This window comes from Ostrinia nubilalis, chromosome 3, assembly GCF_963855985.1.
Source record: "Ostrinia nubilalis chromosome 3, ilOstNubi1.1, whole genome shotgun sequence".
Lineage (NCBI taxonomy): Eukaryota > Metazoa > Arthropoda > Insecta > Lepidoptera > Crambidae > Ostrinia > Ostrinia nubilalis.
This window is the reverse complement of record NC_087090.1, coordinates 10,311,970-10,326,454: the sequence shown is the minus strand read 5'-3', so window position 1 is coordinate 10,326,454 and position 14,485 is coordinate 10,311,970. Positions and strand designations below refer to the sequence as shown.

At 35.0% G+C, this 14,485-nt stretch overlaps 2 protein-coding genes across 2 annotated transcripts in view; one reads left to right on the top strand and one right to left on the bottom strand.

Moving 5' to 3' along the window:
- LOC135087887 (centrosomin) overlaps positions 1-14,485 on the top strand; it is a 63,721-nt gene that overhangs the window by 6,681 nt on the left and 42,555 nt on the right. The gene's annotated exons all lie outside the window — the stretch shown is intronic.
- LOC135087886 (small ribosomal subunit protein mS40) lies at positions 13,253-14,315 on the bottom strand. The gene is made up of 2 exons (XM_063982725.1): positions 13,713-14,315; positions 13,253-13,485 (listed from the first exon to the last, which is right to left on the bottom strand). Exons 1-2 carry the CDS (start codon positions 14,133-14,135, stop codon positions 13,330-13,332), a joined length of 579 nt encoding a protein of 192 aa, XP_063838795.1. The 5' UTR covers positions 14,136-14,315; the 3' UTR covers positions 13,253-13,329.

Below are 14,485 nucleotides of genomic sequence, written 5' to 3'. Positions count from 1 at the left end.
TTAGGCATACAAATGTTTGTACTGTGCGATAATCGAAACCGCAACCTCCGGAATAGTAGTCCGTTTCGAAACACTACACCAAACGGCCGACTAAAATGCAAGTGGAGTTCTTAGAATCGTTTTCTAGTTTTTTTTATCCACAACGAGGAAGCTCTGAATGAAGTGATAAGTTATAAGTATGATACATAATAAAATTAGATTTTCTGTTTTTGCTTTTTTTTTCGTCTTATTTCTTCTTGTTATTTTTTTTCTTTCATCTTCTCATGTTTTATTTCTTTTTATCCTTTTTTTGTCTTATTCTTCATTCATTTATTCTTTCTTCGTATTTCATCTTCTTTTTATTATTTTTATTCTTCTTATCTTTCTTCTTATCATCCCAACTAATATTATAAATGCGAAAGTAACTCTGTCTGTCTGTCTGTCTGTCTGTCTGTCTGTCTGTTACGCTTTCCCGCTTAAACCTCGCAACCGATTTTGATGAAATTTGGCATAGAGATAGTTTGAGTCCCGGGAAAGAACATAGGATAGTTTTTATCCCGGTTTTTGAAACAGGGACGCGCGCGATAAAGTTTTTCTGTGACAGACAAAATTCCACGCGGGCGAAGCCGCGGGCGGAAAGCTAGTAAAGATATATATCAAGAAGAAGAAACAAGAAATAAATAAAAAAACGAAAAAAAAAGAAAATAATAATATACAGAAGATAAAAAAAAGAAATAAGACAAAAAAAACAAGAAATGAAGACAGAAGAAGATAATAATAATAATGAGAAGAACCATGGGAAAAATAATAAGAATAGAAGACGAGGGAGAAGAGACAATAAAATTAGAAGAAGAAGACGAAGACGTCACGAATAATAGTTCCAATAGGCTAAATGACGAAAGGACATCATCCACGTTTCATATATTTTTGGTCCAAAATCAAAAGTGCCGGCCAACAAAAAAAAGTGCTGTATTCTGACAGAATACGTCTGCCTTAGCATTTGTTACTATGGCACCAAAGCCGTAGCTCCACTGTGCGTCGAGTATTTGAGATCTAAAAGTCATCGACTATTCATACATTTTTTGTTCAAAATCAAAAGTGTCGGCCAATAAAAAAAAAAGTGCTGTATTCTGACAGAATACGTCCGCCTTAGTATTTGTTACTATGGCACCAAAGCTGTAGCACCACTGTGCGTCGAGAATTTGAGATCTAAAATTCATCGATGATTCATACATTTTTTGTTCAAAATCAAAAATGTCGGCCAATAAAAAAAACAGTGCTGTATTCTGACAGAATACAGCACTTTTATTTTTTGGCCGGCACTTTTGATTTTGGACCAAAATGGATGATGTCCTTTCAATTATTTGTCCGTCAGACAGATATCGATACCTCTGGGCTCAAAGGTCGTAAAGGACAAAGTACGACTTTTCAGGAGAAGCAAAAAACGATTTTTTATTTTTTATTTCGACAATAACTTTTTTGTTTTTTGAGCTATTAAAATATGACTTAAGAAGAAAGTGCTTAGAATTCACAGCATTTTCCGAGGAAGTATTGAAAAACTGGACTAGGGCAGTATTTACTGAGATAGATTTCCTTTACGCCCTCAAAATTACAATAAAAAGACCTTTACGCCCCTCAAATATTCGTCCTAGGCAAGTTACTCAGGGCGTAAGTCTATTTTTATTTTACAAAACTACAAAATTAAGGTAATAAAGGACAATTTACAGAGTTTTATAGGTTTTCATAGGTCGTAACGGAACACCCAGGTAAGGTATTATGCAAGGGCAAATTGATAATTTAGCTTAAATATTTAATGTTTTATGGTATTTGATATGTAATATACCATTTCTTCACATATTTTTAATGAATTATAGTATTTTAAATGAAATAAAATGATTTTGCGTGGCTTCAAAATTTAATGCACACAATTTACGTAACTATTATTTAAGCAAGCAGAAGTTTTGATATCTTCGAACTAGAAGATACCATTTCCGATATCAGAGCGATTTTAGAAAATAAATATTATGACGTTTTTAAATAAAACTTCATGATCATGCCTACTTTACACAAAAAGCCAAAACCAATTTAATTTAATTTATTTATTTAATCATTATTATTGTTTCGAAAAACTACAAATGGCGGACTTAATTCTATAGGGCAGTCTGTCAACCAGTTTACCTTATGATACTGCAGATAGGATAGAATTATTAAGGACAAACGAAAACCAAACTATGATTATTCTAAATTATAAATAGATTAAAACATTGTTATTCATAAAAGCTTGAAATTATGTCATTGTACTTGGTACAAAAGTAGAAATATTAGGTAAGTAAGATTACAAGTAGGAAGTTTTTCATTCCAGTTAAGTACATCCACTTACTTAATAACTCTTACATAATACAGTTTTTAAAAGCCAATTATTTTTAATATAAAAATATAACTTCGAAAAAAGTGCATTCACGCTTTTTAGTACATTAAGTCTCAACTGACACTTAGTACATATTTTCTCATGTTAAGCGTAAATAAATATTTTTCTGCTGGCATCCGCAGAATACCAGTGGTCGTGATGCGCTCTCTGCCGTCACGGCGTATACTGAGCTGATGCCATTTTGGTGCTTGTAGACGTTCTGTTGTCTAGTTTTAGTTATTATCTTGCTGTGTACCTACTTGCATCGAATAAATATTTTTCTTTCTTTCTTTCTTTCTTTCCTACTAGTTATACTTTATTAGCTGATCCAAATAACTTTGAAAACTATACTTATTTATTTATAATGTATAATTGTTACAGTCAAAACTCAAAAGAACGTTAGTCAAAATTACTAGGAAATCATTAAAAACAATTGTAAAGCGAAGCATTTGTGTGATTTATGCATACAAAACATACATACACTCGAAAAAACATAACCCTCCTTCTGCAGTCGTGTAATAATGACATCTTATGGTACTACAGTAAGGTGACTTCTTTTTCTCATCTAGCTTTTTCATTTTTCAAATTTGTATGATGACTATCCTAACTTAATTAGGTAATACGTTATTTTATAGCATGTTTTCATTGTGTTAAATCATCTTTTAATTATCTTTTACCTGACAAATACCTAATTTCGTCAAATATGAGAAATAATAAAAAGCATCATTACTTTACCCGATGTGGATAGATGTCATAATTTTTTAATGTACAAATCACATAATCGTTACACTCCAAAATAGTTTTATTACATATTTTTAATGATTTTTTTGTTCTTTCGTTTGTTCTAAACGCACATACTTAAATACAACAAGAAACGTCTATAAAATTTACCTGCTCAGTTGTTTTAATATCCTCTCTTTGTAGATTTTTAAAATATTTGTTTAGATAATCTAAGGGCGTAAAGGACAAATTATTTAGACTTTGGTATGAAAATTTGGGTTGTATAGGACAATAGATTATACTACATGTACATTATACGCCCAAAAATTTGTGTTTACTTGTTCTTTACTACCATGCTAACTGTACTAAAAAATCAAATGGTATTTACATCCCAATTTTCACGATGAATTCTGTTTAGCTTATCAAATATGATGGGTCGTAAAGGCACTTTTTTTGAGAATTTCGACAAACTAAATATACAGATCGATAGAGAATTAAATTCTGAGTACAACTGTATAAAAAACTCATATTCGGTATTTTGTCCTTTACGACCTTTGAGCCCAGAGGTATCGATATTAGAAAATATTAGACTCATATTTTTTATTTTCTTTCATAATTAAATAATAACAGTCCTACATCAAGTTGAAAAGGCGCGTTATGTCACGCTTGAGTAGATTTTTTTACTCAAAAGTGACGTCACGCGACATTTCAACTCAATATAATACTGTAATTATTAGATTATGAAAAATAAATGTTTCTAAAATATTTTTATTATCTGTCTGACGGACTAATTTAATTTCGATTTCATTACCCAGTCAACATCCCTATTGTTGCCACGTTGGACAACCTTATGACATTTACAGCAGGGCGCTACCACAGAAAAAAAAAGTACTACGGCGCTACTATCAATACTTTTTGATTTTAGCAAATTAATGGCATTGGAAAATGCACAATTATTGTGCGTGCCATAAAAACACACTTAAAAATACTACGGTATGTATTATATTATCTGTCAGTATCAACTTTTTAACTTGTTAAAAGAAATGGTGGTCATCAAAAAAATAGTGGACATCAAATTTTTCGTATCGATTTTCTCGATAATTATTCGTCGCATTTGGTTTATAATAAATATTTGTGAGGTACATTTGAGGTACTAAATAATGGTAAATATAAGAAAACCATAACTTACCTGTTTCGTCCAATTTCAGCATACACCCGCCAACCTGATATCAGGTTGGCGGCTCATTTTGTAATTTAAATTGTTCCCGTTTTAGGGAAGTACAAAATTAATAACTAAAGGTACATAAAGGTACACCTCAGGTATTAAAAATTCATATTTATATTATTCATTTCTGTGACCATACACCCGCCATTCTGACGTTCACAAAAGACCCCTTAGATAAGGAAGAATCTTAAGGTATTTAAGTGCCTCCAATATGCAACTATCTGGGAAACGAGGCGGGACGCTGTTAAGCCTCGTCGAGGAGGACTATGGGCCTAGAATGAGAGTTACGGTCAGTAGTAGCTGAACTTTGTTCCCATGTACAATTACTTATGTGGCAGTTAATGATTTAAACAAATCTATTAATCCAACGTAAAAGTCAGTAAGTACCACTTACGTCATTTGTAATTAGAAACTTTCCGTTGTATAAGTGAGTAAATGACAAATAATACACTAATTGTGATTATTTTTTGATAATTCTTCATGATTTATAAAATATACCTCATATAAAACTATTATACCAAATTTCATCAATGTATGATAAATAGAACGCGAGCTACACATGTTTAAACCTTCAAACCGCTCTCCTGTAAAATTGGCCGTTTTCAGATACGTTATTATACGTAGGGACCGTCGAAATGACATCTCATTTTTGGTTTCGTTTGACAGCTCGTGATTGTTGCTCTATTCCGAATTATGACTGGAAAAGAATAGGCAACCTAACGTTTGCATATTTATTCTATGGGCTTCATACTTTCGATTGGTATGGAGTTTGTTTAATAGTCAAACCGATGAAATATTTAAAAAAAAAATCTTTTTTTAATGATTAATTAATCATATCCTGGACTGAAATTTATTAGGCAACCCTTAAGCAATATAATTATTGACATGTTAAATTAAATATAAAATATGTTTCATCAAATTAATAAGCATCTCGGTGAAGGTCGTTGTATAGCGGGATCTTAGACTAATGACGACTTGGGTGTTTTCTGATGCGTAAAATAGGTATCTTTTTTTTCATTTAATAATTAATCATACATTATACATATGGGTCATTCCGTACAAATCTGTATATTTTCGACGTCATTTTGTCCTAAACTTTTTTAAGATGCTTTTGAATACTTTATTAGTGTAAATTATAGTTTATTTATTAATTATGTTATGTCTAAAAGGGCCAGTCACTTTATGCTTTATTTTAGGAGAAATTAAAATTTTAAATTTTTTCATACTACATTACTCCTATATAAGCAAAATATACGTACCTACTGCTATTATTGTAAAAAGTTAATATAATAGTACAAGTTTTACAAAACAATAAAACTTGTATTATTGAGCAGAGACGATGCACAGCATCTGGTGAGAGATATGCGTCTACTTCCGGTGTAGTTTTTTACCATTATTTTTATACCTTAAATGACGTCATTTCCGCAATTATTTAATAGGAATTGATTTGACTTACTTCCGTTTGCCGCCATTTTAGTCACCTGGGGGCGAGCTTGCTCGGAGTTCTTCATAGAGAGCTCACCAGGAGGCCTTCTTGGGATGCTGTGCATCGTCTCTGCTCAATAATACAAGTTTTATTGTTTTGTAAAACTTGTACTATTATTCGGCATGTGACGATGCACAGCATCTGGTGAGAGACTTGTTTATTAGCTCCTGGTGACTACTTACCAATGGCGCTATGTGATGAAAGTTTTCGAGTTTCTGTAACAGAACTAGATTAGAACATGATTAATTTCAGGGTATTAACATGTTTTGTTCTAAATGCCCAGTGAGAGCAGCACTAATATCACAAAGTAGGAAGGTTTGTACTTTTGTATGTTTGAAATGAATAAACTGGAAAGCTACTGAACTGAATTCAGAAATTCTTTCCTCATTAAAATGCAGATTGAGTGTATATTGATATAATTTGCCCGCATGGCAGCAAGATTCATGCGAGTCATCAACATAAGTTTATAATACAGGCGTACGATGTTATTGAAGAGTATCCAACATGCTTTAGATCTGTTGATTGAAAGTTATTAATTAAATAATAATATGTTATTTGGTGTATCGGTCGTAGATCAGTTAATAAAAGTGTCTGCCTTATAATATTGTTATTTTTGTTCTGCCTACGCCAATATCTCGTCAATAATTATTCATCTATGGCTAAATATCAGCCCAAATTAAAGATGCCACAACGAAGTCAACAATACCAGGAGAGGTTTTAAATCCAACAACCTTTATACTGTTTTTATCCATGTATATTCCTAGTATTACTTGGTGTTGAAAAAATAAATAAATAATGTGTTATTATATTCCGCTGTTCGCCTCTGCTCGCCTGATTCTAGTAACTTACGCAACCGTAGCAAGGGCATACATATGTTGTTTTTTGGGATTTGCTGTCATTTTCCCAGTTGTTTGTATGATGTCGTAACAGTGCCGAACTTACTCGTAGGTCAAGGTTTATTAACTTAATCTTGAAATTATTCAGGTGAGACTATGTTTTGTCATGTCAGCAGCTGATGTAGATGGTAGGAGAAAAATATACATAAGCTAGTCTACAAGAAGCCTCGTAAAGGTCACATTTTAGATACCTACTGTTGGGTTTAAGGCCTTTATCAGGAAGTGAAATTGGTTAAGCTTTTATGCTTAGTAAGAAAATTAAAGTTATCTTTAATATAGTTTTAGATTAGTAATACCAGCCCCCATAGACAAGTAGCACTTTTTGATCGAATCGAAAATTGGATACGTTATAACTTCATATAGAAAAAAGAAGGCTAATCGACCATCCTTCGACTGGTTTGTGATTTTAAAGTGAATTTTGTCTAGACCCACAGGGCATAAAGGTAGTAGAAGAGTAGATAAACGATTTAGTCTAGCAAATTTATAAATCTTGTTGTCGAGCTTCAAGAGGTAAGTATATAGCTACGACTGTTTTCCTTAGGCCATTAGTTTAACCACCAAGGCCAGGTTATTTTATAAGTTTTTAAAGTGGATTTTTGCCAGGTATGTTTCAGGAACGATACCTTTTCCCCCCCAACTCAACATACTAAAAAATTACATGTTACCTGATCCTGACGTGGAGGTCACCATGTGGTAAGAACATGGTGGAGATTCTGTATTTTGAGGGTCGGCCTCGAGCCCTGCTAAGAAAAGCCAGAAAGGTCACTTCGAGGTGCTAAGCAGGTACCTTTTGCTGTGGTGAGAAACGGGACAGCAAAGATTTAGCCTAGTTTACCACCATAGCCACCCTGGTTGAAGTCGTTGCAAAGGCTGCTGGTGAATCTCTGTGGGGTCTCTGGATATCCAGTTTCCCGAACTTTTGGAATATATACCTTTGGATTTGAACCCAGGAGATGCCACTAAGTAGGTTGTTTTCCCCGTAAATCGACCTAGATCGTCAGATAAATTTGATTGAATCGACCTGGGAGATAATATTTTGCGCTGTCAGAGCTATTTTTACCCGACTGAACCGAAAGGAGGTGATGTTTTTCAAGTTGAAAAGTTAGAGAGACAGTTCCAATAGAGGCTCTGAACTCTGGGCTCTGGACTCTGGGCTCTGTGCCCCTTCCTCCCTTAGTTTCGAGTATAGGCTATGCTTTGATTGTCCGCAGTGCCGTAACTAGGGCGGTGCCAGCGGTGCCCAGGCACAGGGCGCAGACCCTGGAGGGGCGCAGAAATGACCCGACCAGTATCTAGTTTTGTTTCATGCATGGTAGTTAGTAGGTACATTTTGTTTTATTGTGAATATGGTGTAGACGCGCCCTCTGTACTATCTATATCTATATGGCATTTTTCAAGCGATCTTGAAACAACAACACTTGTAAAGGTGGTTTTATATTTGTTTGATGTGTCGTGACGTGACGACGCGTCAGAACGGTATCGGTTTCATACATTTAGTACTAGCTGGTGCCCGCGACTTCGTCTGCGCAGGATTAGTATTTCGAACAATATGTTTATAAATTGTAGCCTATGTGTTATTCTGATGTATACCTAATAAAACGCAGAGAGTAGCTTTCCACAGACTGACAGATATCAGATTCGTAGTCAAACTTGGAACGCAAAGTATGTCCTTTATCACGATCTCATGTTCGCAATCGTCGGTTTTTGTCGTAATTCTTGCATCGCCCGAACACAAAACTGGCACCTTTTCATTGTTTGCAACAATAATTTCCTTCTGTTGTTCGTATTTAGCATTCATAACACAATTTTCATTTGGTGTCAAATGGACGCTTGCGCCGGAATCAATATACCACTCGTTTTTATTGAAATTTATTATTGTAAAGTTTCATTAAAATCCATTCAGTAATTTTTGCGTGAAAGAGTAACAAACATCCATCCATCATCCATACAAACTTTCGCGTTTATAATATTAGTAGGATGGTAACGTTCACACTAGTTCGTAACGTGTTGTGTTGTGATGGCTTATGTATGGAACCGATACAGTTCTGACGCGTCACGTCACGACACATCAGACAAATATAAATCCACCTTGTCTTGCTCGCAATATTACATACACAAACAAAAGTACCTATACCGTAACTATGAGACAATTTCTGTCTATATTCATTTGGAGGGCGCCACTTCTATAGATGACCCAAGCTGAACTGTCCCACCAAACTCAATGACAGGGGGGCGCTACCATCTTTCAACTATATGGTTTCCAACATGGCAAAAATCAGAACCAGCGATCCGGTATTGAAGGTGGCGCACCACTGTCAATGTCATCGATAGGACAGTTCACTATTTTGGAACTATAACTTAGAAGTTCTAAGCAAATCTGTCAATCTAGCAGTAGGAGATGTACATATAGTTCACGTTACGCTGTCATTGCTGTCAGCCACATTCATTGGTCCTCCCTTTATCTTTGATTTTATTCATTAACTACGTGCGGCGTTACTGACGCACTAGCGTGCGAGAGATAGATAGAAAATTTATCGTTCGACAAGAGTGAAAAGGATGACTTACAAAACTAAACGATTCACAAACGTTCCATTCTGCCGCGCCGTCCCACCCAATGTTCGGGGATTCCCCGATACATCGAGAATCACGCATTCAGATAGCCGCAGTGTTGCCAGAAGGTTACTTTTGTAACCTTTTAGGTTACTTTTGAACTGCATTGGTTACTTTTAGGTTACACTAATGAAAAGGTTACTTTTAGGTGATTTTTCAGAAATTGTAGAATTAACTTTTACAGGTTATTCAGTAAAAAATATTAATAGTGACAATTTAAAAATTATGTCATAAACTGCATTTAAACATGAATTTGATTTATTATTTGTTATAAAAAATGAGTTTTAGCCAATGTTTTTCGATAGTGAAACGCAAATCCATGAAACGTTTTTATACGACTGGTCACTTTTCGGTCTTCATGGAATGGTCAAAATTTCGAATTTAGGTAAATGATTGATGATCAATTGTATTAATTTTCCATCCATGAACAACCTTACACAATCGCTCCGCACGCACGCAACCCCCCCCCCCGTAAGTAGTTTGTGATTGTATCAGCACCGGCTTGGAGGTGAATGGCAGACGCATCCCTGGAACCATTGTCAGGTAACAGGTTGACCTCCGCAGTCTGATGACGCCTGCCACTGCCCAAGATACGCTCAAAGGCAGCCTCCGTAGAATTTGCTGAGTGGAAAGTCACTTGACTTTGCTATTCTTATTTGGTCAGCGCTAGACAGTCAAGAGTGTTAAGACGCTGAATAAAGCACGGCGTTGCAGGTGCAGGGGCAAGCACCGGCTTGGAGGTGAATGGCAGACGCATCCCTGGAACCATTGTCAGGTAACAGGTTGACCTCCGCAGTCTGATGACGCCTACCACTGCCTAAGATACGCTCAAAGGCAGCCTCCGTAGAATTTGCCGAGTGGAAAGTCACTTGACTTTGCTATTCTTATTTGGTCAGCGCTAGACAGTCAAGAGTGTTAAGACGCTGAATAAAGCACGGCGTTGCAGGTGCAGGGGCAAGCACCGGCTTGGAGGTGAATGGCAGACGCATCCCTGGAACCATTGTCAGGTAAAAGGTTGACCTCCACAGAATGATGACGCCTGCCAGTGCCCAAGATAGGTATCATTTGACTTATTGGTCGTCAAGGGGACCTGAAGGGACTGATTTGGAATCCTTGGCTTTTTGTTTTATCAGTATTTGACGATTTGTAAGAACTAATTTAATCAGTCTAAGCAAATAAAGATATTATTATGTTTTGATTTTGCTCGAAGTGACCGGCTAGAGAACCAAGGTCGGATTATTTTTTAGATATCACCAATACGAGCACAGGGTGATTTTGCCGAACAAAAATCCAGCACTGGGAGGGTGCTCCTCGCACAATGCTTATTAGGAATTTTAGCCAGGATACGTTCGTGACATGTTCAAATTCAAATTCAAAAACGTTTATTGCATGTCACATTACAATAAAATTTATATGTTGTTGCAAAATAGAAGTATACATGTTCGATGCACTTAGCACATTTTGTCATACTTATTAAGCTTCTTGATTTGCAAAAAACATTAGAATTTAATAATTCAAGCTGTAAGCTGGCTCAGTGTTGGGGGTGGCCACCCAGTCTACTAATAGTTGTAGTTTAAAGTGCTTTGTTGATGTGGTAAAGCATTTGTAGGTGCTTTATTTTATGAGCACAATGAGCCTTTTTAAATGGGTATTTATTAAGAAACTCGTACCAGAAAGAGTTATCGTTCGATTGTGGTGATGCTAACAACGTATTTTGATTGGTAATGTTTGCGATTGGGGTTGACGGGGCCGCCGTTAAAATTGTATAAGATGGTTGTGGGTACGTTATTCAATCTATTTATACAATAAAGAGATTCGCGAGAATGCTCATTTGATCGAAAAGAGTGTTAAAGCTATCAGAATCCCACGTACCTCGTTTCATCCGTTTTGAATCTCGCCGGGGTCCGAGTTTCTCCGGTATCCGACGCTCTGGGTCCACCTGCTCGTCGTCCGGAAGACACTCGTCCCCTTTGGCGCCAACCACCATCACGTACATGTCGTTCGCGGTCACACACGCGCGGTCAATTGCACTTTTTAATTTTAAACTTAGTATAAGAACGTTGAGAAATAAATTATTTCAGTAAAAATCTGAGCAGAGTTTCTGCTTACGATGTTGCTAGTTTGGAAGTTAAAGACGCTATGAAGAACTCCGAGCAAGCTCGCCCCCAGGTGACTAAAATGGCGGCAAAAGGAAGTAAGTCAAATCAATTCCTATTAAATAATTGCGGAAGTGACGTCATTTAAGGTATAAAATGGTAAAAAACTACACCGGAAGTAGACACATCTCTCTCACCAGATGCTGTGCATCGTCACATGCCGAATAATCAGAAGTTTTACTTAGATATAAATTTTTTTCTAAATCAAATTGTACTAATTATTAAATTTGCATTGTAGAAGCAGTGATATTAGTTTAACTTTATTTTAATTTTTATTTGGTATTAAATATAATTATTATGTATAATTTATTCATACAAGATTGTTTATGTTTAGCATAAAAATAAATATTCCCAAACAAAGTTATGATAACTTCCTGATGTTATGGTATGAGAATACTGTCCCGAAATTCAATGATAAGCCAGCACCGTAGAGTGGACGGGGTGGACACAGTCCACGACTAGATTAGGAAAAATAAGAAAAAAATCTTTTTTTTTCTTACTTTTCCTAAGGTTTAGGAAAACTTATTAGTTACACTTAAGGAAAAATAAATCTATACAGGGTGGAAACGATAAGTGATCACAGTGACACTTATCGTTTCCACCCTGTATGTCTGTCTGTCTGTCCGAGGTTTTGCTTGGAAACTATTGGCACTAGGGAGCTATATTTTGTGGAGGTATGCATATTTAATCACGCCGACAAAACGATAGAATAAAATTTTGAAAAAAATGTTTTTTTATGGTAGGTAGTCCCCTACATGTAAAGTGGGGATGCTTTTTTTTCATCTTCTACTCCATCGTGTGGGGTAACATTGGATAGCTCTTTAAAAATGGCTTAGGGGTTTCTAAAACAAAAAATGGACCTGGTTTTTCTTGTGTTGGAAAATAACTGAAAAAAAAGAAGTGAAAAATGTTATGTTTTTTTTTCTAATTAAATCCATTCTTACTCCCTTACAATGTATGAAACTTGTGTCTGTTTTCCACTTCTACTAATAATAGATAATTTTATTGGCTATCGCATGATATAAAATATTTGCTTATTAATATTAAGTTACCCACGCTTTTACTTTTTTTTTAACGAAGAGGTGGAAACTAAAAATTAAAAAGTTAAATCCTTGTAATTTTGCGAGAAATGGGTCAAGCCCCGAAGTATTATCATCGATAAAATTGTCCATAGATTACGCCCTTAAAGTTTGATCACTACATGCCCAGACACATTGTATAGTGATGCAACAAATACTACTTTTACGAATACGAATATTGAATCTACTATTCGGCGAATGCGAATATCGCTACATAGTCATAAAATACTCATAAATATAAGTCTTTTTATTGTTTTAGTAATTAAAATTTACAAATGGCTTTTTTTTGTTATTGTATCACTTTACTTTGTAACTATGTAATCACAAAACAAAATAATACTTGCACAATCAACCTGCTATGAGAAATTACTTACTACTTTACGTTTCGCTACTTACTGACTAGGGTTTTCCCGTCGTGTCGTTGTGGCTATAGTGTTTGGAGACACACATGTGCGTGACAAAATTTAAAAAAAGCAGGTATTAGTATTCGTAATTATGATTTTACCGAATACAAATATTCGGTAAATGTCTACTATTTGGCGAATACGAATATTCGTATTCGTTGCATCAGTACTTTTATTGTGGACTAGTCTCACATGCAGATATCTAAAAATAACTTTGTAATGTAACATAATAGTATTTCATGGCAAATGTTAAAGGCACATAATAATATAGTTAGATTTAAAAATCATAATTACTTTAGTAATCAATCTTTATTGTTATAATAGTTTTGGCTGCTGCTAACAAACTGCTATAATTACTAGTTGCTACCTACTGTGACACGCCACTTTTGTTGTACAAAGAGTAATCATATTCTCTGAATGGTACATCATAGGTTAGGTATCCTTGATCCCAGGCTCTTTCAATAGCAACTAACAGTTCTTTATGTTTCTTCTGACATAATCCAGTATTGAAAGCATCCAAAATCTGAAATATAGCAAGCTTAGTATTACATACAGAAATGTCGTTGACTGAATAAAACTGCACCCTCTTATTCTTCAATTTATGTAATAATTTATCATTCTCATTAAAAGGATAAATATTTTTTTTTCTCGATATTTATAAACTCTGTAAGAATGGTATAAAATGTAAGTAAATAAAAATATGATATTGCTAAAATACACCTGAGTAGTTTTACTTTTGAAGTATCATACCTGTCCAGTATATTCTGATATAAACTGCTGCAGTAACTTAGTATTTTTATGGTCTAGAACCAAGTATTCATCGCGACATATCGGGCAAGGGTTACCAGTAGATATTACTCCATTTCTAACGCAAGACTTTCGCGTTTTCCTTGGTGCAAAACCACCTTTGTGATTTCGGCGATAAAGGGTCCAAACTGGTTTGTCACCATACGTCTGCTTGTATGCCGAACTTTGTAAATATTTCATACTTATTTCAACTGGAATTATCTTAGTTCTGTCTTTAGATGGATCGACAGTTTTTTCACTGTCATCTTCAGCTGATGTTTCTTCAGGTTTATCAGAATATAATTTAAAACTTGTTATTCTTGAATCAGCTAGAACGACTTTGTTAATTAATGTGCGAATATTGATTCGAAGTGCCATAATATTCATTCAAGTTATAATAATGTAAATAAAATATCTTTTCTCGATCGAAGGTAATAAAATCCTCCACTTTTGAGGTTATTTAGATATTAACCACAGATAGCACTGTGCTGTGCTGTCATGCTGTCATCTGTCATCATCACAGATGATAGAATCCACTTTAAATTTCATGGACTTGGCGTAACTTTAAAATAAACGTGCCAGGTACATACAAGATTCAAGAAAACAACATAGCCGCAATATTATAGGCATGACAAGGAACTTGAAGCTATGGAGGTGGGTAGATCCGCCGATTTTATTCCGCGGGATTTATTTTACGTTTTTTGAAAAACTTAACAGGGATGCGTGCAAACTAGCTT